Source organism: Onychomys torridus, chromosome 16, assembly GCF_903995425.1.
Source record: "Onychomys torridus chromosome 16, mOncTor1.1, whole genome shotgun sequence".
Lineage (NCBI taxonomy): Eukaryota > Metazoa > Chordata > Mammalia > Rodentia > Cricetidae > Onychomys > Onychomys torridus.
In genome coordinates, this window is record NC_050458.1 from 6,179,197 (window position 1) to 6,201,412 (window position 22,216).

The window sequence follows — 22,216 nt, forward strand, 5'->3', positions numbered from 1 at the left end:
TCATCAAGCTTTGTGGCAAGTGCCTTTACCTTATTTATTATTTTTAAATATTTATTTTATCTGTATTTATGTGTATGAGTGTGTTTGTCTCTCTGGGTGTGCACACGAGGTTCTGGGAGAGGCCAGATGAAGCTATCGGATCCCCTGGAGGTAGCTGGAGTCACAGGCACTCCATGTAGGAACTGGTAACAGAATTCAGATCCTCTGCAAGAGCAGCATGCACTCTTAACCCTGGAGCCATCTCTCCATCCTTTGCAAAAGCAATCCTGTCTTGGCTCCCAGCCCATGAAATGGTGCTGCCCATTCAGGGGTCTAAGTTAAAGCTGCTGGAAACTCCCTCAAAGACACACCCAGAGTTGTCTCCAAGCTGACAATGAAAATCTATTGCATACTCTACTAAGGACAGTCAGAACTTAATGTCAGTAGTGCCCATTCCTTTGTTCAAGCAGCTCCGTGACCTCTGGGCCTTCAGTTTGCTAAGCTGTAAATCTGAAAACGATTAAAAAAGAAAATTCCCCAGTCCCCGAGTTTCTAAAGTTCTGAGATGGGTACCACCTACCTTCCCAACCAGTGAGATATGCATGGTTTGAGAGAGCAGCTCGATATTTACTATTCTGGAACCCAAGGCTGATGGTTTTCTCTGTCCTGAAACCTTCCTTGACTACCTGTATTCATTTTGGTTCCCCTAAACTAGACGTGGAGTTCCTGGCAAGGGGTCACTCTACTAGTCAATTCTAAAACCCAGACTGACAATGCTTGCTGAATACTTTATGGAACGAAGTGGTACCAGACTGGATGAAAAACGTGAATACACTGGCGTGAACTTTGAGGGGAAATTTCGCCAAAAACGAGACTGTCAAATAAAACTTGCTGTCGGTGCAGGAGGTCGGGGAGTCGGAACCGCGGAAAGCTGCGGCCAGTTTTAGGGTGGGCGGGGACCTTGGCAGGTGGCTGCCGGGCCTGGGCAGGTGTCTCGGGAGGAGCGGCGAGCCCCGCCCACCCGGAAGCGCGCTCTGCGTTCTCCCCGCCCCGCCCACTCCGGAGGCCGGGCCGTCACCACGATTGCGCGCAGTCCGGAGCGCGCGCGCGCGTAGGCGGAGCGGCTTGCGCTGTGGTCAGCTGACTGCTCCGGCTGGCACGTGACTCGCCCTGGGCGCAGGGGTCGAGGAAGCCGAGAGGCCGGAGCTTAGGTCCGGGAGGGATGGAGCGCTGAGCGGTTAACGTCTGCCAGGCTTCCCACCTCCGCACCTGCAGCCACCGCCGCCGCCGCCGCCGCCGCCGCCTCCTGAGACACCTTCCCGGGTCCGTGAGTGACAGCCCTGCCGGGAGCCGGCCCTGCAGGGGCCGCCGGGGAAGGATGGGGGCGGGCGCGGGGGCCTAGAGTGTGGCGTCGGAGCTGCAGCCGGCCTGGGCGCCGGCTGTCCGCTCCTCTGGGCCTAGGGTTGGTGTCTTTGGAGGAAGGGCCTTGATGGGGAGCTCAGCGGCCGAAGGGAGAGGTCTAGTCCGTTCGGGTCCCTCTTGGCATGGAGTCCCAACGAGTCCTGCTCGCCGGGGACGGGGTGGGAAGTACTAGAATGGCTCAGACGAGGATCTGGGCTGGTGTGCGTGCAGCCTGTACCCGAGTGGAGGGAGTGACAGTCTTCAGGGCTGAAGAGGTACCTGCGGCAGGCAGGGGCGGTCACAGAGGACACAGGGTCAGTGTAGGCAGTGGACGGGCAGCTAAAACCATTTCCCTAGAATGTGGGGAGGGTAGGCAAAATGCCCTGAAAAGGAACTTGCGGGCAGCCTCTCATAAGGCCAGTTGAATCACCTATGAGGCATATGAGGGAAGCGAGTATTCTTTTCAGAGGAAAGATGTAATGTGTGTGTGTGTGTGGTGGGGTGGCTGCTCAGTAGTTAGTGCTGCCCTGGGAGTGGAGTGATGGGGTGTGAATAACCCAGCCCTAGGAGTCCTCACTGATGGTGAGAAGATAAGTCACAGGAGAAAGGATGAAGCTGTACACTAGTAAAAACAGAGAGAGGACGGAAGTACCATGGAGGAAAGACAACTTGAATCTGGGTCTTGGCAAGCCAGTGGGACTGGAGAGAACCGAGGAGAACTTTCTGCTCAGGGAAAGTCCCATTATTTGAGGGCCTGACGAGAGGGAAGACGTGTTTCTGGGGTGCCAAAGGCCAGGTTTGAAGCAGGCTGCATTGTGGAGAAGTGGGGAATAGTTGTGAGGCCGAGTGACGTCTGCTGAGCTTCGTGTGCATGCCCTGCCTGTACCAGATACAGCGAGGACGCCAGGGCTCAGACAGCAGACTGGTCTCTTCTCGCAGAGTTTACCGATGAATATGGAGGAGGTAGGTTTTAATAATAGCCATACGAGTTGGGTGTGGTAGTCCAAACCTTTAATCCTAACACTTGGGAAGCAGAACCAGCCAGAGCTAAATAGTGAGACCCTGTCTCAAGAAATAAAATTGCTATGCAAGGGTAGAATGTGCTCTGAAGGAGTACTAGAGCTGTTCCCCAGGAATCTTAGTGGAAGATTCAAAGAAGGCTTTGCTGAGGAGAAGAGGCTGGTGTGGAAAGGGGATGGGCAGGCAGGAGTGAACAGAACATTCCAAGCCGGGGACACAGTCTGTCAAGGCCCTGGGATAAGAGGATGAATACACCTTACTAGAAGTTTCAGGGGCCTGGGACATGCAGGCGTGTGTCGAGAGCTGGGGTCAGGCTCTCCAGGGCTTTCGTGTTAGAGGCAAAGAGGATTTAGGGAAGATGTGGTTCTGTGTACATATGGAAGGAGGTATAAGTCAGTGAGACTAGCTCAGGGCCGGTGCCATCCACTGAAGGATTTGGGGGTACGCTCTCCCTACAGTGGGCAATTCAGGGGGATACTTAAATGTATTCACCATCAGAGGGATTAAGGAATTGGGGAGGGAAAGGAAGATTACATCCCACACACCCCTTCCAGGAGGTAGTTATTACGGCGCTCTGAGTAGACCTGAAGTATACAGTGGAGGCTGGGTCATTTGTGGGCTTTTCCATTTCTCCCCTTGTAGTGTCATCCCTTGCCCTTTCCTGACTCAGTGGGACTAGAAGCAGAGGAGCCAGGTGTCCTCTGACTTGCACGGTGCGGGGCCTCGACGGAGTCCATGCTGAGTACTTAGGTAGCCATCGCAGTCGTGTGTATGGAGAGGGCAAGTGGTTTCTTGTTGTTGTTGTTGTTGTTTGTTTTTTTGTTTTTTGTTTTGGTTTTTCGAGACAGGGTCTCTCTGTAGCTTTGGAGGCTGTCCTGGAACTCACTTTGTAGACCAGGCTGGCCTCAAACTCACAGAGAACCACCTGTCTCTGCCTCCCAAGTGCTGGGATTACAGGCATGCGCCACCACCGCCCAGCTAATGGGACAAGCCCCCCCCCCTTTTTTTTGTCAGAGCTGAGGACCGAACCCAGGGCCTTGTGCTTGCTAGGCAAGCGCTCTACCACTGAGCTAAATCCCTAGCCCCAGGGCAAGTGTTTTGAGGTGCATGAAACTTTACCTGGACAGCTTCAAGGGGTTCTGCTGTTGCAGTCTGTGTTTTAGAAACTGCTTCTGTAAGCTGGGCACGGTACACACCTGTAATTCCAGCACCAGGGAGGTGGAGGCTGGAGGGCCCCCACAAGTTTGAGCCAGACTGGCATACGTAGTGAGTTGCTGGCCAGCCAGGGCTGCATAGCAAGACCCTGTCTGGAAGAACTCAGAACTGCTTTTCTGTGAGTGTGACTAAAGGACTCCTGTGTACTGTAGCTGGAGGAGATGAGGAGCGACAGGGTGAGCTGAGGTGCTCCAGCTGTCAATCACGGTTCTTTGGCAACAAGTGAGTCTCCATTGTACTGGAGTTGGAGCCTCAGGTTTTCATCACAGAACTACAGGATCCTTTTCCCTTTTGGTTCCTTTGAGATACTAGATCAGATCTCAAGAAATAGTACTCTGCATCCTGAATGTTGAGAGCTAGGTGGCTACTCTAATTCTGAATTTAAAACAAGGCAGGAAATAATTGTTTTGTTTGTTTGTTGAGACAGTGTCTCACTATGTAGCCCTGGCTGTCCTGGAACTCTTTTTTTTTTTTTTTTAACATGTATTTATTTATTATACAGTATTCTGCCTGCATGTATGCCTGTAGGCCAGAAGCGAGCACCATATCTCATTATAGATGATTGTGAGCCACTATGTGATTGCTGGGAATTGAACTCAGGACTTCTCAAAGCAGCTAGTGCTCTTAACCTCTGAGCCATTTCTCTAGCTCCTCTGGAACTCATCATGTAGATGAGGCTGACCTGGAACTCACAGAGATCTGCCTCTGCCTCCTGAGTGCTGGGATTAAAGAATTATCTTGTGTGTGTGTGTGTGTGTGTGTGTGTGTGTGTACATGCTTATTTTTATCTGTCTCTGTGTGTGTGTGTGTGTGTAGACCAGGCTGTCCTCAAACTCAAAAATATACCTGCTTCTGCCTCCTGAGTGCTGATATGCTTGTGTGTTTGTGTTTATAATAGTCTTAACAGTTTCATTTACATTAGTTATCATTGTTATTTTTGAATTTTAGGGTTTCAGAAATTGGATTCTGTGATTATTGCTATAACATGTAAAATAATGTCCAGTGGTCAGAAGTAAGACTAGCATGGCACACTGAACCTTTGTAAGGGGCCTCTGCAGTCCTCCAGCTCCTGGGTTGGTAGTTAGTCTTCTTTGAACCATGTGTCCCAAGCTGGCCTGGAACCACCCATCCTTCTGTTCCATCTCCCAAATGCTGGGGCGCAGGTGTGCACTAAGTACCTTCTATATTGTCCTTGTACAGATTGTACTATGTCTGAGGGTGCATTGTTTTCACTATCTGAATGTAGAGCTATATTTCATTTTAGCTACAAATTAATTTGTATTTGATTTCCATTTCATCAATGCTTTTTTGTTTGTTTTTTGTTTGTTTGTTTGAGACAGGGTTTCTTTTTGTATCTTTGGCACCTCTCCTGGAACTCACTTTGTAGCCCAGGCTGGCTTTGAACTCACAGAGATCTGCCTGCCTCTGCTTCCCAAGTGCTGGGATTAAAGGCATGCACCACCACCACCCGGCCTCATCAGTGCTTTTAAGACAGCATTAGCATGGTGTCTTGGAAAGAGCTCGGGTGATCTGAAATTTCTTTTTCTTTTTGTTTTGAGGTAGGGTCACGTGTAGTCCAGGGTGGCCTTGAACTCCTGATCCTCTTGCCTCTGCCTCCCAAGTATCAGTATCACAGACATGCATCACTGCACCCATCTTTCCCTGTAATCTGGGTAGTAAAGCACATGTCCAATGGGACGTGTCCTTGTAACTATATACTGCTGTGCAAATATGCTATACATTTATTAGTTCAGAGGATTGAGTTGGGTAGTCATTGGAGGGTGGTGCTTATGTTATAGCAGGATAAAAGATGGCTTGTTAGCTGTGGATCTAAGGTGAGGAACAGGATTGTGCATTTGAAAGAGGAATGTTGGGTGGACGCAATATTGGCATTTTGTAGAAAGAGGCTGATGCCAATTGTGATGCATGCCTTTAATCTCAACACTTGGGAGGCAGAGGCACCAATGTCAGCCAGGGCTGTTTTTGGGTGGGGAGGGCAAGGGGAGAGGCATTTAAAGCAGACAGAATAAATAGGAAGTTTTTTTGTTTTTTGTTTTTTGGGTTTTTTTTGTAAGTTAGCCCAATTAACTGATATATTAACTTTTTAAAAGAAATTATTTTTGGTTTGTGTATGTTTTGTCTGCTTGTATGTTATGTGTACCACATGTTCCTGGTGCCCGTGGAAGACAGAAGAGGGCATTGGATCCCCTGGAACTGGAGTTACTGGTGTTTGTGAGCCACCATGTTAAGTGCCAGGAACTGAACCTGGACCTTCTGCTATAGCAACAAGTACTCTTAACTGCTGAACCGTCTCAAGCAGTCCATTAACCTCACCATTTAGCTTGAACTGGTTTGGTGCTTCTGAGCTGTAATACTAATGGCATTTTAGACATTTTAGACTGTCCTATGTTGAGACTCCTCCACCAAGTTCTGATTAGTGATCCTCACATCAGACAACTCGAAATAGTCCTGTGCATGTCTCCCAGAGACAGATAAGCATGTAGTGTCATCACTACAAATACATGATGAAGATACAGAAAATAGGAATAATGTTTCTGTAAATTCAGTTTTGTTTTAATGGCTGTTAGTATTAACTACAGGACTTTTCTGCATTCTTATGTTTCTGATTGTATGAGACCTTCCATAGGTCGCTGTCAGTCCCAGTGTGGTTACCAGCTCTGACTCTGGACAGGGATTTCATTGACTGACTGCTCTGCAAGGATCAGCAATAACATCCGCTGCACAGGAAGTTAGCACCAAATTGCTTAACGTATTGAAGTGCTTTTCGTTACTCATGCTTGAGTGTGTGCTGTCCTTGAAGCAGTTCAAAGGCTCAGATGAGCTGGGGAAACCAGCTTACTACAAGAGGGAAGTGGCGGGGCCAGAGGTCAAGAGCATTGACTGCTCTTTGCAAGGTCCTGAGTTCAGTTCCCAGCAACCACATTGTGTCGCACAACCATCTATAATGGGATCTGATGCCCTCTTGTGGTGTGTAGGCAAACACGCAGATAGACTACTGTATACCTAATAAATAAAATAAATCTTTAAAAAGTGGGGAGAGTGGGGGTCCAAGGAATTGAACCAGAGTCTTGTGCATAGCTAGGCAGGTGTGCACTCAGCAGGTTAGCCCTAGCCCTGATTTTTAAGCTTTTATCTTGAATTTCAGACTCAGAGAGATCCTCTTAGAGCAGAGTGCATGGTGGTCTAGTCAGGATTATAAATGATCGGCCCAAGAGAAAAGTGAAATGACATTCTGGGAGGTGGGAGTATAGATGGGTTCGGGGGTTTGTGTGGTGGTCAGAAGACAATTTTGGGGAGTCATCCTTTCCACCCACCTAGTTGACACAGGATCTCCTGTGTGTACCAGAACTGATTGCCTCTCTCCCATCTCCACGGAGGAGTGCCACTCAAGCCTCTTTTACTCCTGTGCTGGAGACAGAGCTTGGGTCGCCAGGCTGTACAGCTTGGGCTCTTACCCACTGAGCCATCGCCTTGGCCCTATCCTGTTGTTTTATGAACTAGGGTTTCACACTGTAGCCCAGGCTGGCCTGGTGTTCCCTGTAAAGTCCAAGCAAGCTAGCCTCAGACTCTTTCCTGTCTCTAAGGTGCTGAGATTCCAAAGGCAAGCCCCTTTCCCAGACTGGAAGAGCTCTACTTAATGACTTTCAATAATAGACATACTGCAGATGTTGGCCAGTGTGCCAGTTCAAGTATCGTAGCTTCACCAGAAATTAATGGGTACTTTCCAACATTGTGTTTTGTACAGTGACTTACTTTCTTTTTGGAAGCGTCTCATGTAAGATAGGCTGGCTTCACATTGAACTGTATAGTCAATGATGACCTTGAACTTCAGGTCTGGCCTCTACCTCACCCTCTAAAGAGACCTCCGTCCATTCGCCTAGCTCATAGAGGTCTGTGGCCATCATTGGAAGTGACTTGATGACTGGGACTACATTTCATTTGTTTTGCTTCCCAGAGGCAACCACAGTTCTGGGGACTTGAGATTAATAAGATCCTAAATTGAAAATGACTAAAATAAGAGACTAGACATAAAATACAAATCTGCCTTGATGCATCTGTAATGTTTACTTGGGTTTAATGGACCTAGATTGAGAGTGGTGCAATGGGGTATAAATTGATTGATTTGGTGGGTAGATGGACTTAGTTGAGAAAATAGCTTGGGTTTTTAGCAATTATTTATTTTTATTTTGTGTGCATTGCTGTTTTGCCTTTGTAAGGCTGTTGGGTCCCCTGGAATTAGAGTTGTGAGCCACCATGTGGGTGCTGGGAATTGAACTGGGATCCTCTGGAAGAGCAGACAGTGCTCTTAACCGCTGAGCTTGGATGGTTTTTGTAACAGGCAGAACGGAAGCTGTGCAAAGTAGACTGAGCAGAGAGGCAGATGGGAAAGAGGACTAAGGGCAACTTGGGGCTAGTGTGGAAGAGGAGGACCCAGGAAGATTTTGAGGATAGCAGGAAAAACTCATCCAAGGATGATGGGCAGATTGAAATTTCATTCCAAGTGGGAACCAGAACCTGGTGCATGTGTAATGAGTTATTCAGCCTTCTGTTACCTGGAGAGGAAACAGCATGGGCACAAAGCCATCTGTTGTTTGTACATATGACATTCAAAATGCTTTGTATTCTGTTCTTAGTAAGTTCACACACTCTCTTAGGACAGGAACTCTCTGTGTTACCCAGGCTGGCCTGAATTCTACCTCAGCTTCCCTAGTGTTGGGAATGTAGGCATGTACCATCACACCTGGCTAAATTGTTCTCTCTCTCTCTTGCAATAGATCTCATGGATGGTTTTGAACCACATGTGGTTTCTGGGAATTGAACTCAAGACCTCTGGAAGAGCAGACAGTGCTCTTAACTGCTGAGCCATCTCTCAAGCATCCCCGCTCCCTACCCCTCTTTAAGACAAGATCTCATTGAGTTTAAAAGCATTTGCCACCATACCTAGCAAGTTGTTCGTTCTTGAGCAAAAGAAAGTTCACCTGGATTTTATTTTGTTCTATACTCTTACTTGTTTCTATTTGCTTAATAAACATGCTAGTTACCTTCATATTCACACAAAAAGTGGGTTGATGTGTGTGTATATATGTCTCAGACATGTACACACATGCATCATTCTAAACTCAGTCGAGTTAAAAAGCATTTTAGTGTCAGAATTCCAGTGATGCTGGGTGGTTCTTGAGAACTCTGCATTTAGCCATCTTTTGTTTGTTTGTTTGTTTGTTTGTTTGTTCTTTTTCTTTCCTCCCTGTTTGTTTTTCAAGACAAGATTTCTCTGTGTAGCCCTGGCTGTCCTGGAACTCGCTCTTTGTAGACCAGGCTGGCCTTGAACTCAGAGGTCTGCCTGCCTCTGCCTCCCAAGTGCTGGGATTAAAGGCTGCATCACTATGCCCAGCTGTCTTTTATTACATAATATTGCCACCTCTTATAACATTAAATTCACTGTGTCATCATGGGAATACCTTTTTTTTTTTTTTCCCAAAATAAAGTCTCATTAGATAGCCCTGGATGTCCTAGAACTCACTATGAAGAGCAGGCTGGCCTAGAACTCACAGATCACCTGTCTCTGCTTCCTAAGTGCTAGGATTAAAGGCATGTGCCACCAAACTTGGCTGGGAATACCTTTTTTTGATACAGTGGTTCTGAAACCTGCTGATAATCTGATTTGCCTGTAGGACATCTTTAAAAATAAGTTTTAAGTTATTTAGTTTGGTTTATTGTTCCTGTGTTTGTGATGTGCATGCACGTGTGGACGCATGCGTGCCGTGGTATGTGTGTGAGGACAGAGGACAGCTGCCAGAGCGAGTCCTCTCTTTGCACAGGAAGGTGGGATTCAGTCATCAGGTCCTGTCCATCTCACGGTCCACCGCCTCTCCTCTCCTATGCAGAGATAAGCAGAACTGGGGTGAGTTTCCAAGTCTTTACATTGTCCGTACAGGGCTGGCTCTGGCCATCACACTGTGCTTCCTGGGGCTGGCATTAGGGTTTTCTCAGACATACTCCACAGTGAGATGACACTGCTGTGGCCAGTCTGGCACTTCACATACGGTCATTTAACAGCAGTGTAATGTCCTCTTGCCTTCTCTGTTATGTTATCTCCTCACTCTCTCTGTCTCCATCTTCCTGCCTTTATCTGTGTGGGGGTGCACGTTTGCCATCAGGGCATTTGTGGAGGCTCCTCTTCCCCTTCACATGGGTTCTGGGAATCAAAGTGACCTAGTCAGGCTTGCTGGTAAGTGCCTTTGCCCCTGGGCCATTACCAGACTCTCCAGTGTTCTTTGTTATGATGGTGTTTATTAATCTCTGAACTTTTCCAACTTTCCAACTGTTGTGGTAAGGGCGTGGTTTTGGTGTTAAAAAGTAAAGACACCTGGTGGGCTGGGACTGTAGCTTGGTGCTTGAGTGCATGCCTGGCGCATGTGAGGCCCTAGGTGTGGTCTACAGCAGCACAAAAACTAAATAAAAGATAAAAGTGAGCCAGTGATGGGGGTCAGTGATGGGGACCAGTGATGGGGACCAGTGAAGGGGACCAGTGATGGGGATCAGTGATGGGGACCAGTGAAGGAGACCAGTGATGGGGACCAGTGAAGGGGATCAGTGATGGGGACCAGTGAAGGGGACCAGTGATGGGGATCAGTGAAGGGGACCAGTGAAGGGGATCAGTGAAGGGGACCAGTGAAGGGGACCAGTGATGGGGACCAGTGAAGGGGACCAGTGATGGGGATCAGTGAAGGGGACCAGTGAAGGGGACCAGTGAAGGGGACCAGTGATGGGGACCAGTGAAGGGGACCAGTGATGGGGATCAGTGAAGGGGACCAGTGAAGGGGATCAGTGAAGGAGACCAGTGATGGGGACCAGTGATGGGGACCAGTGAAGGGGACCAGGGATGGGGACCAGTGAAGGGGACCAGTGAAGGGGACCAGGGATGGGGACCAGGGATGGGGGCCAGTGATGGGGACCAGGGATGGGGACCAGGGATGGGGATCAGGGATGGGGACCTGTGATGGGGACCAGTGAAGGGGACCAGTGATGGGGATCAGGGATGGGGGACCAGGGATGGGGGCCAGGGATGGGGATAGAGGATGGTGGGGTGAGGTGGAGGAGTGGAATGTGAGCAAGGTACAACAATATATATGGAGAAAGTCAAAAGCCCTTTATCAATTAAAAAGAAGACAGCCAGGTGTAGGGCACACACTTTGAATCCCAGTACTTAGGAGGCAGAAACAGGCAGATTTCTTGAGTTCAAGGCCAGTCTGGTCTACATGGAGAGTTCAGAACAACCAGAGCTACATAGAAAGACACTGTCTCAAAACAATAAAACAAACAAAAAGTCAAACCACATGGGTATAAACTTATGTGCTATTGCTTGGATTATATATTTTTGTGGTACTAGAGAATGAGACCTCGGGCCTCATGACCCAGTGCTAAGCACTACCGCTGAGCTACAGTCCCAACCCAGTAGTTTGGATCTCAAGTGGTGTATGTGTGTTAGCACTCCTGGAAGAGAGTGGGTACTTTCAGAAGGGCTAACTGGGAAGTCTTTAGGTCATCGGAGGTCTGTCTCCGAGGCCTGAGGACTCTTGTCCCTCTCCTTTCTCTTCTGTGATCATGTGATGTCTTACCACCTGCCTGAATGGAACACCATCAACTGACCCTAGACTAGAACCTCTATAATAGTGAGCCAAATTGTGGGGCCCACAGACGCTTCCTAGTGAGATCTGAACTTGCTTGACACAGCAGGGCTGCATCAGGGGATGGCTTGACCACGTGCCATACATGGTCACCCGGTGTCTGGGGTGGTCTGCACTTGGCTGTGCTGGGGGGGGGGGGTGTCTTTTGCTCCACCCCTTGTTGGCATTCCTTTAAAAAGCCCTTTATTAGAGACAGAAGGGACTGGTGGGTTTTGACCCAGGCCCTCCCGAGGCTATCCTGTGTTTTCTGTCTCTCTCTCCTCTATACTTCTATCTACAAATTCCTCATTTATCCCTGCTCAAGAGTACCCTGGGGGAATAAGAGGGATCTGGTCTCCCTCGACAAATAAACATTTGTCTTTATAAATCAGATTATAGAGGCACAGGGCTAACAGTGCAATGCTGATTGTGTTTCACATTCTACCAGTGTACAACACTGTAGAATTCAGTCATAACTCAGTTTTGGGGCGTGTGTGTGTGTGTGTGTGTGTGTGTGTGTGTGTGTGTATTTAATGGGTACACAGGAACTGGGGAGATAGCTCTCTGTCAGTAAAATGTTCACTGTGCAAGCATGAGGGCCTAAATTTAATCCCTGGGGCTCATTTAAAAAAAAGGCCAGGTGTGTTTGTTGGCACTTGTAATCCCAGTGCTAGTGAAGCTGAAACAGGCGGATCCATGGGGCTTACTGGCCAGCCAGCCTAGCCTACTTGAAGCTATAGGTCAGCGAGAGACTCTGTCTCAAAAAGGGGTGGTGGATTTTGCTTGAGGTACATCATCTAGGGTTGCCCTCTGTCCCCTGTACACCTACACACATGCACAGATATGTGAGCAAATAATTTAAAATGACACTATAAAGAGAAGGTACACGCGTGGCTGGTAACGTGAAAAGATACTGATTTTCATTAGCCCTCACAGAAATGCATTGTGGGAAGGCAGGATACCCCTGCATCCACTGAGAGGCTGAAGGTGAGGCCAAGAACATTAACATTAGTGAGCAAGTGGGACAGCTGGAGCTGGAGTCCTTTAATAACTGAGAGCAGAAGATGTTTTCTCGCTGGAAGGTCAAATATACCAGTTATCTGCTTAGAAAGTGCATTTCTGCCTGGACGTTAGTGGCACATGACTTTAATCAGCACTCAGGAGGCAGAGGCAGGCAGATCTCTATGAATTCAAGACCAATCTGGTCTGCAGAGCGAGTTTCAGGACAGTCAGGGCTACACAGCGAAACCCTGTCTTGAAACACACACACCCCCACACACCACAAAAAGTACATTCATTTCTGCAACGTTATCCCAAGAGAAGTAGAAACATGTTTTCACAAAACTCTTGGTTCATAAAATGCCTTGTTCTTGTTTGTTTGTTTGTTTTTCGAGACAGGGTTTTTCTCTGTGTAGTTTTGGAGCCTGTCCTGAATCTCGCTCTGTAGCCCAGGCTGGCCTCGAACTCATAAGAGATCCACCTGCCTCTGCCTCCCGAGTGCTGGGATTAAAGGCGTGCACCACCACTACCCGTTCTTTCTTTTTTTGAGATGGGATCTTACTGTAGTTCTGGCTGGCCTGGAACTCATGGAGAGCTCTCGCTGCCTCTGCCTTCTTTGTTTGTGGGGTTAAAGGCCTGAGCCACTCAAATGTTCGTAATTTGGTTTTGGCAGTGGTCTAACAGGTCCATATGTGGCTCAGGAACTGATTACAGTCTTAAGATGAGTGTATTTCATTGTGTGTATGTAGATTGTGTTTCAAGACCAGGAAAGTGAAAGTACATAAACAACTATTATTCAGTTTATCTGTTAGCTACTGTATCCTCAAGGTGATTCATTCAAGAATATTCAAGAAGTACAGGGCCAGGAAGATGGGAAGTGGTCAAGAAGTGCTCAGTGCACCATTTCCATTGTCCCCCAGCCAGGCACAGCAGTGCACGCCTGTGACCACAGCTCCTGTGGTGAGGTGGAACCAGAGACCCTGCTTCACCCAATAAAGCAACAGCCCAAATCAGTTCTTTCACCTCCTCACATGTGCAGTGCGAGCCTATACACATTGGCATTCTTTCCTGGCACAGCACAGGAAAGAGCCCTTTAGAGAATGTGGCCTTTGAGTCCAGCGCTGGACTTGGATCCCAGTTGTGTCCTCAGGTAAATGACTAAGTTGTGAACATCTCATAGGGTTATGGTGAGGATGGGACATGGCAGTTTGGAGACCTATGTATTATACTAAGTACCAAATGCAAAGGCTACCTTGCCCTTCCTGCCTCATCTCCCAAAAGGGCTCCAGTTAACAAGGAGACTTAGCCGGGCATTGGTGGCAAGTGCCTTTAATCCCAGCACTCGGGAGGCAGAGGCAGGCGGATCTCTGTGAGTTCGAGGACAGCTTGGGCTACAGAGTGAGTTCTAGGACAGGCTCCAAAACTACACAGAGAAACCCTATCTCGAAAAACCAAAAACAAACCATCAAACAAAAATATCAACAACAAACAAATAAAAAAGCAAGGAGACTTAGAGAGCTTTCTGATTTCCCAGATACTGCTCCACTGTGGAGGAAGATATGTGATTATTTCCTTTCATCCCGATAAAAACTCAGTGGAGGAGAGAGGCAGATGTTATTTATAGATGAAAAAAATCAGGTCTTCTTCCGTGTGTCTGGAGTCTTCCGGACATTTGCAGGCAGTATTTTAGAATGTCGAGATGGGCATCTGCTGGCTCTGGTTGTACAAAAGAGGCAGAGCTCAGGTGATGATGCTCTTGTCAGGAAGGTTAGAACAGTTGGTTTCTTTACCTGCCATTTGGGGGAAGAGCGAGTAGAGAAATACACCTACAAATACATTCCAGCAGATCTGCTGGTGTAAACATACAGTGAAACATCAAATGCCCCCAAACTGACCACCTAGGACATTGGTATTATTAAAGGTGGTTCAGATTAGGCTAACATACAAGCCTATAATCCTATCTACTTGGATGCCTAGGCAGGAGGTTTCAAAGTCAAGGACTTCCTGGGCTATAGAGAATGCAAGGCAGTTTAGTGAGGCCCTGTGTGGTAGTATTGTGTTCCCCGAAATATTGTGCACACTAATAAACTTATCTGGGGTCAGAGAACAGGACAGCCACAATATTAAACATAGAGGTTAGTCAATGGTGGCACATGCCTTTAATGCTAGCATTCCAGAGGCAGAGATCTGCTAGGATCTCTGTGAATTCAAGGCCACACTGGAAACAGCCAGGCATGGTGACTCACATCTTTAATCCCAGGGAGTGATGGCAGAAAGCAGAAAGGTATATAAGGCGTGAAGACCAGAAACTACAAGCTTTTAGCTGGTTAAGCTTTCAGGCTGTCAAGAAGCAGTTCAGCTGAGACCCATCCAGGTAAGGACACAGAGGTTTCCAGACTGAGGAAACTGGATCAGCTGCGGTATTGACAAGGTGAGGTACCTGTGGCTTGTTCTGCTTCTCTGATCTTCCAGCATTGACCACAGTACCTGGCTCCAGGTTTGTTTTTATTAATAAGACTTTTTTTTTTTTTTTGGTTTTTCAAGACGTGGTTTCTCTGTGTAGCTTTGCGCCTTTTCCTGGAACTCACTTTGTAGCCCAGGCTGACCTCGAACTCACAGAGATCCACCTGCCTCTGCCTCCCAAGTGCTGGGATTACAGGCGTATGCCACCACCGCCTGGCAAGACTTTTTAAGATTCCTGCTACAGCCCTGTCTCTGGAGGGCTTGGGAAGGACTGTATTTACCTAAGGTGCCTGAGGCCCTGGGTTTAATCTCCATACTGCTAAACAGACACAATAACCAGAGGCTTAAAGATGGACTAGGTTCTGATAAACTGACGGTAGTCAGGATAGTCTCGATAGTCTCCTGATAGGTTTCTGGGGTAAAATAGTTGGATTTAGTGACTTTAGGAGTATTATGTGGAGGAAACCAGGTATGGGAAATAGCCAAGGCCAGTAGCCAAGACAGCAGCAGCAGCACAGAGGCTGACAGCTGTTGCTTGCCTGTGTAGCCGAAAAGTCCTGTTGTTTTTTTTTTTTTTTTCTTATGTTTTTTTTTTTTTTTTTTTTTGAGTCAAGGTTTCTCTGTGTAGCCCTGGCTGTCATGGAACTCATTCTGTAGACCAGGCTGACCTCAAACTGAGATCCCCTGCCTCTGCTTCCCAAGTGCTGGGATTAAAGGCACTGTGTTCTTCATGGCTGTTAAAGGAAAAAAGAAGCCAGGCTTGGTGGCATGTTCCTGTAATTGTAGCCATTTGGGAAGCCAAAGTGGGAAGACTGCTTGATTGAGCCCAAAAGTTTGAGGCCAGCTTGGGCAAAACAGTGAGACCCCAGATTAAAACAGAGGGGAAGGAGAAAGCAAAGGTCCCAGTATCCCCTTCAAGGCATTTTCCCTAGGGCCCTAATTCTCCCGCTCCACCCCATGGTCCCTCTGACTGGGGATCAAGCCTTTACCCAGGGCCTCTGGGGCCATTTTAGATCCTAACTGTTGTTAGGTTGTACTTTAGGAAATTATCTGCTCTGTTTTAACATTACAGCTTCTCCGTTGATTTCTAAAGAGATAACAAACATGACTGAGTTCTGGCTCATATCTGCTCCTGGGGAGAAAACCTGTCAGCAAACATGGGAGAAACTCCATGCAGCAACTACCAAGAACAATAACCTTGCGGTCTCCTCCAAGTTCAACATTCCTGACTTAAAGGTACAGCTGCACTGTGCAGAAAACTGCCCTGGGGGAGTGGGGGAGGCTGTGAGTTTAGGGTGGGGGGGGGCGGGGGAGGCTGTGAGTTTAGGGTGTGGGGGAGCGGGGGAGGCTGTGAGTTGGAGGTAACCTGGGGAGGGCTCTCTTTGCTTTGGCAGAAGTGAACTTATAGGTCCCTTGAGAAGGAGTCACTCCTCTCCAGCTGTTGATCTAATTTAGAGTGGATTTTGGTCTCTGGATGTTACAAGGAAACCACAGAAGTTACAGCTTGTTCTTCTGTTCTCTAACTTATAAGGAAGCCATGGTGCTGCATCCCAAGTAGGGTTTCCAGAAGAGAAAAGCCTTACTATGTTTTTTAAAATTTCTCAGTAATATTTGTTATTGTTTATATTCTGTTACCACAGTACCTACTTAGACATTATTTAATCCATTAAATGTATTTAACATTTATTGAAGACCCGTAAGTCTAGCAGTTGTAATATGAAGCAGGCTGCTAGGATGTTAACTGAACTTTGGTGAAGACAGCATTTTACTTTGTGTGTGTGTGTGTGTGTGTGTGTGTGTGTGTGTGTGTGTGTGTGTGTGTGTGTCTTTTGAGACAGGGTCTTGCTGTGCAGCCCTGGCTGTCTTGAAACTCACTTTGTAGATCTGGCTGACCTAAAACTCAGAGATCCACCTGCCTCTGCCTCCTGAGTACTGGGATTAAAGGTGTGTGCCCCCAGCTGGCTAACAGCATTTTACTTGTAAAGCATGATCTTTGAGAGACAGTTATGCACATCCATAGACCCACCTAGGGCCCTGCTGCGGAGCAGGACTTGACATTGCCATAGTTCCCGGCCAGTTTAGAGCAAGCACGGGCCTGCTCCTTAAGTGCCAAGTTTTCACTGCCTAAGTGTGGCTTCCCACTTAGAGGATTAACTCATACGTGCAAATGCACTTAGATGTCCAGCAAACTTCTTTGGGTTTTTGCTATATTTTATGAAATAAAAGTGGAGAATGTAAGATTTATGGATCCTACAAATACAGATACATCATCTAGGTTTTGTGGGTTTTTTGTTTTGTTTTGTTTTTTGTTTTGTTTTGTTTTGTTTTTCAAGACAGGGTTTTTCTGTGTAGTTTTGGCGCCTGCCCAGGATCTCGCTCTGTAGACCAGGCTGGCCTCGAACTCTCAGAGATCTGCCTGGCTCTGCCTCCCAAATGCTGGGACTAAAGGTGTGCGCCATTACTGCCAGGCCATCATCTAGTTTCTATTTATTTATTTATTTATTTTTAAGGTAAAGGGGTATAGAGCTAGGAAGGATGGTGCAAGCCTGTAATCCCACCCAGCACTCAGTCAGCAGGAGTTCAAGGCCAGCCTTGGCCACATACCAAGTTTGAGACCAGTGTGGACTAGATGGGACCCTGTCTCAAAACAAAACAAAAACAGTTCCTTGTGGGAACCCACATAGGTTTCCTAGTGAGGTCTGAGTTTGCTTTACCCGGCAGAACTGCATGAGACGATGATTGGACCATGGGCCTGGGTACCAGGTGTTTGGAAGGGTCTACACTAGCAAGGAGGAGGTCTTTTGCCCCTCCCCTTGGCATTGTTATAAAAAGCTCTTTTGAATAAAGTTCTGGGCCGGTGGATATTGATCCAGGCCCTCCTGAAGCTATCCTGTGTGTCGGCTAGGCCTATCATTCTATCTATCATTCCTTATTCCTCTCTCCTACTCATAGGAACCCTGGAAAAGGTGGGGGCTGGTCCCCCACAGCTCCTCTCACCTTAAGAGCAGGTTGGAGACAGGGAGCCAGATGTGGTGCTGTGAGCCTATAATCCCAGCACTGGGGAGACTGGAGGATTGGCAGTCCGAGGTTCACCTTGGTTACATAGTAAGACCTGTGTCAAAGCCCTTCAATAAAAGACATAAAAGTGATGAAAGCTGAATTTCCCTTCTAGGTTGGCACATTGGATGTCCTGGTTGGCTTGTCGGATGAACTGGCTAAACTAGATGCATTTGTAGAAGGGTAATGTATCTGCATGTGTGGAACTGAAGAGAGTGAGTCTGTGGTTAGTGTCAGGTTGTCTGGAGAGTGTCTTTCCAGATCCTGGGTCCTCTCTGCTAGCTGAATGATTGTGGGAAATGACTGTTTTTCTTTGTGTATCAGTTTTTTGTGTATCTGTGTGTTCATGTAGGTGCATGTGTATGCAGGTGTACATGGTGGCCAGGATACAGGGCCTCTCATAGGAACTGTGGGGCTTGCAGATTTGGGGACTGCAAGCCTGGGATCCTCCTGTCTGCTGCCCTTCACTGGGATTGCAAGCATGTGCCACCATGCCCAGCTTATTTCCTCTTATTAGCAAATACTGTTCCCTTATATTCATTATTATTAAGTACTCCATTATATATCATGTTTTATTAATCCATCAGCTGGTACACATTTAGTTTATTCTCTTTTTGGCTTATGTATTTTTTGTGTGCTCTCTTTCTGTTTATCTTGAGTGTATGTCTCCCTGGGAATGGACTCGGATCCTTGGTTCTTTTCTGAAGAGTTGTTTTGAAAGTGGCTGTACCAATTCATATTCGCATTGTCAGGGTTTGTGGTTTTGGTGTTTGAGACAGGGTTTCACACTGTAGCCCAGGCTGGTTCAGAGCTTGGAGCAGCCCTGCTTCAGTCTCCCTAGCACTGGGCGTACAGGTGTGGGCAGCACTAAAGCCGTTTAATTGTGCTGCATTTGTGCCAGGACCAACTGTTAACTGATACTTTGTTAACCCTGCTGATGGGTACAAAGCAGTATCTCATTCTGGGGTTTCTTTTTGTTTTTGTTTGTTTGTTTGTTTTTAGTCTCACTTTGTAGCCCTGGGTAGCCTAGAACTTGGTATGTAGACCAGTCTGGCCTCAAACTTAATAGAGATCCTCCTGCCGTTGCCTCCCAGGTGTTGAGACTAATGGCTTGCCATGACTGGTGGCCACATTCTGATTCTCATTCTCGTTACTCTGACTGATGATGTGTGAAGTATTCTATTTATTTATTTTTAGAGATGTATTTTTATTTATGTATATGTGTTTGTCAGTGTGTGCATGTGTGAGGTGAGTGCAGCTGCCTGAGGAGGCCAGAAAACGGCCTTTTAGGTCCCCGGGAGCTGGAATTAGGTTGTGAGCCACCTGACTAGGGTGCTGGAAACTGAACTAGGGTTCTCTGGAAGTGTGTCTTCATAACTGCTAAGTCGTCTGTCTCTGCAGCCCCTTGTTTTTGTTTTGAGACAGGATTTCACTATTGAGCCCAGCCTGGCTTCCAGTTGAGCATGAGCCTACTGCCTCAGCCTCAGAGGCTGTGGCTGTGGCTGCACACCACCATGCCCAGTTTGAGGAATTACTTTAATGTAAGCACATGCAGTAAGGAAGTAAATAGTCACAATATGGTGTTGGTGGTCTGCCATACTAAAGGCGAGAAGAACAGTTGTGTGGCTCAGTGAAGAGATGCATGGTTGGAGACAGTGCCACATACCTGTTTCCCAGTTCTTGAGAGGCTGAGGCATGAAAATACCTCTTCAATCCAGCCTGATCTGTATAATGAGACCCTGGATCATAAGACCAAGTTGGGGGAAAGCCTAAAATGAGGTCAAGGGCTTGCCCTTTCAGAATGAAAAAGCAAGGAGGAAAAAAGTAGTAAGTTCCGTTTAGGATTGTAATTGCATATTCAGCAGGGGGTGGTCTTGAAGTTCTGATCCTCCTGCCTCCACCTCACAAGTGCTAGGATCACAGGTGTGTGCTGCCATGACCAGTTTGCATGACTTTCTTTCTGGATTGAGAAACACATTGCATTCAGTCCCTATAAAACCCTACAGTTACACAGTTGATTTTTCATAGAACCAGACCTCTTGATCCACTTTATTCTTTAAATGTTTTATATAAGATAGGATTCATTATATATGAATGGAAGATTTTCCTACAAATGATGTTTTTTTTTGTGTATGTTTTTTGCTTCCCAGTGTGGTAAAGAAAGTGGCTCAGTATATGGCTGATGTGCTGGAGGACAGTAAAGATAAAGTTCAGGAGAACTTGTTGGCCAGTGGAGGTGAGCTGATCCTTTGTGATTTGTAATTATGAATGTATAATGTGAGTGGCTCAGAAACTGCAGCAAAAAGGATGTAGAAACCCGTAGATGAGGATGCTACTTTACCAGAAAGCTGTGAGGTTACTACTGGTGATGTTACCAGTCACATCTGTCCCCTGGAACATAATTTATGTCACTCTTAGGTGATACAGAATGTAGTGTAAGGTACAGTGTGTAGTCTCCTGTCTGGAACGACTCTGACGTAAAGCTGAACATCTCAGCATTATTGCAGTTAGATCCTCCTGTTTTCTACTTAATAGAACCAGGGATGGTTGATTTTTATTACAGAGTAATGCCTTGTTCCCCTCAAATTAGAATATTGCTTTTCTGAGTGCTCATAAAATAGATCACTAATGTACATGTCTGCAGCTGTAAGTTAATAATTTATATTGAGCCTGTTCTGGGTAATGATGACTTTATACAGAATACTTTGATCTCATTATTGAATTAATTATTATTTGTTTGTTTGTCTTTGAGGCAGTCTCTCACTGTGTAGCTCTGGCTGGCCTAGAACTTGCTAAATAGACTGGGCTGGGCTTGCCTGCCTCTGCCTGGGATTAAAGGTGTGTACCACTACACCCAACAAAACTACTTAAAAATAAATAAATCTGCTGTTCTGGGGCTAGACAGATGGCTCAGTGGTTAAGAGCACATACTGCTCTTTAGAGAAGTTCATTTCCTGGCACACACATTGGATGACTCACAACTGCCTGTAACTTCAGGGAATCTGTTCTGCCCTCTGCAGGCATATGCACTCATCTGTACATACATGCCCCCCACCTTATATACATGATTAAAAAATAAATTTTAAATTTCAGTGTTCTTCTAATCTCATTCACATTTATTTAGTCAGGACCCTTCAGAAATTATATCTTTGTCTGTGTTAAAAAAACATATAGCCTTGGGGCTGGAGAGACGTCTCAGAGGTTAAAAGCACTGGTTACTCTTCCAGAGGTCCTGAGTTCAATTCCCAGCAATCACATGATGGCTCACAACCACCTATAATGAGATCTGGTGCCCTCTTCTGACAATGCAGGCATATATGCAGGCAGAACACGGTATACATAATACATAAATACATTTTTTAAAAACAACAAGAACAGTCGGGTATAGTGGCACACACCTTGAGTCCCAGCACTCAGGAGTCAGAGGCAGATGGACCTCTAAGTTTGAAGCTAGCCTGGTCTATAGAGTGAGTTCCAGGACAAAAAAATACTACAACTTCTCTTCAGTAATTAATTTATTACCTTGTTTCAGTTGACTTGGTTACTTATATAACAAGGTTCCAGTGGGATATGGCCAAATATCCAATCAAGCAATCTCTGAAAAATATTTCTGAAATAATTGCCAAGGTAAGACAAAAATTAAGGCAGGTGGGACACACTGATTTATAGAAGATTTGTTTAAATTGTATATCTATATGTATGTGGTGTGTGTGTGTGTGTGTGTGTGTGTGTGTGTGTGTGTGTGTGTTATAGCTATGAAATACTTTTTAGGTTTTTTTTTCCCCTCTGTTTTGGTTTTTGAGACAGGATATCTCTGTGTCCTGGCTGTCCTAGAACTCACTGTGTAGACCAGGCTGGCCTCAGACTCACAGAGATCCTCCTACCTCTGCCTCTTGAGTGCTGGGATTAAAGGTGCGTGCCACCACATCTGGCCTTGAGGCCTTTTGATTAGTAATCTTCAAATCTGGTGAGCTAGGGTTCTTTTTCTTGATTTAAGAAGTAATATGACAATAACAATTAACTACACACACTAGCATAGTATAAGATTCATATGGAAATTTGTTAAAAACAAAGTTTGGGGCCTGGAGAGATGGCTCAGAGGTTAAGAGCACCGACTGCTCTTCCAGAGGTCCTGAGTTCAATTCCCAGCAACCACATGGTGGCTCACAACCATCTGGTGCCCTCTTCTGTATACACGATAGATAGATAGATAGATAGATAGATAGATAGATAGATAGATAGATAGATAGATAGATAGATAGCCGGGCGCTGGTGATGCACGCAAAAAAAAAATTTTTTTTTAAATGCCCTTTTAAAGTTGTACTTTTAATCTAATTGCTTACTCTTTTTTTTTTTTTTTTTTTTTTTTTGAGCCGATGATTGAACCCAGGGCC

The 22,216-nt window shown here is 46.4% G+C and overlaps 1 protein-coding gene and 1 pseudogene across 3 annotated transcripts in view; one reads left to right on the plus strand and one right to left on the minus strand.

Annotated features, from left to right (window-relative positions):
- Positions 1-7,538, minus strand: part of LOC118597071 — a 63,714-nt pseudogene extending 56,176 nt beyond the window's left edge.
- Atp6v1c1 (ATPase H+ transporting V1 subunit C1) overlaps positions 1,110-22,216 on the plus strand; it is a 36,849-nt gene continuing 15,742 nt past the window's right edge. Inside the window, exons 1-5 of one of the 3 annotated variants that reach the window (XM_036207665.1) lie at positions 1,110-1,306; positions 15,838-16,001; positions 17,938-18,005; positions 19,973-20,058; positions 21,355-21,449. In XM_036207665.1, the coding sequence (XP_036063558.1) occupies positions 15,870-16,001; positions 17,938-18,005; positions 19,973-20,058; positions 21,355-21,449 (381 nt within the window). In that variant the 5' untranslated portion in view covers positions 1,110-1,306; positions 15,838-15,869. Of the gene's footprint in view, positions 1,307-9,455; positions 9,539-15,837; positions 16,002-17,937; positions 18,006-19,972; positions 20,059-21,354; positions 21,450-22,216 lie in introns of those variants that run through there. The other 2 variants (XM_036207664.1, XM_036207666.1) reach the window with 2 other exon arrangements.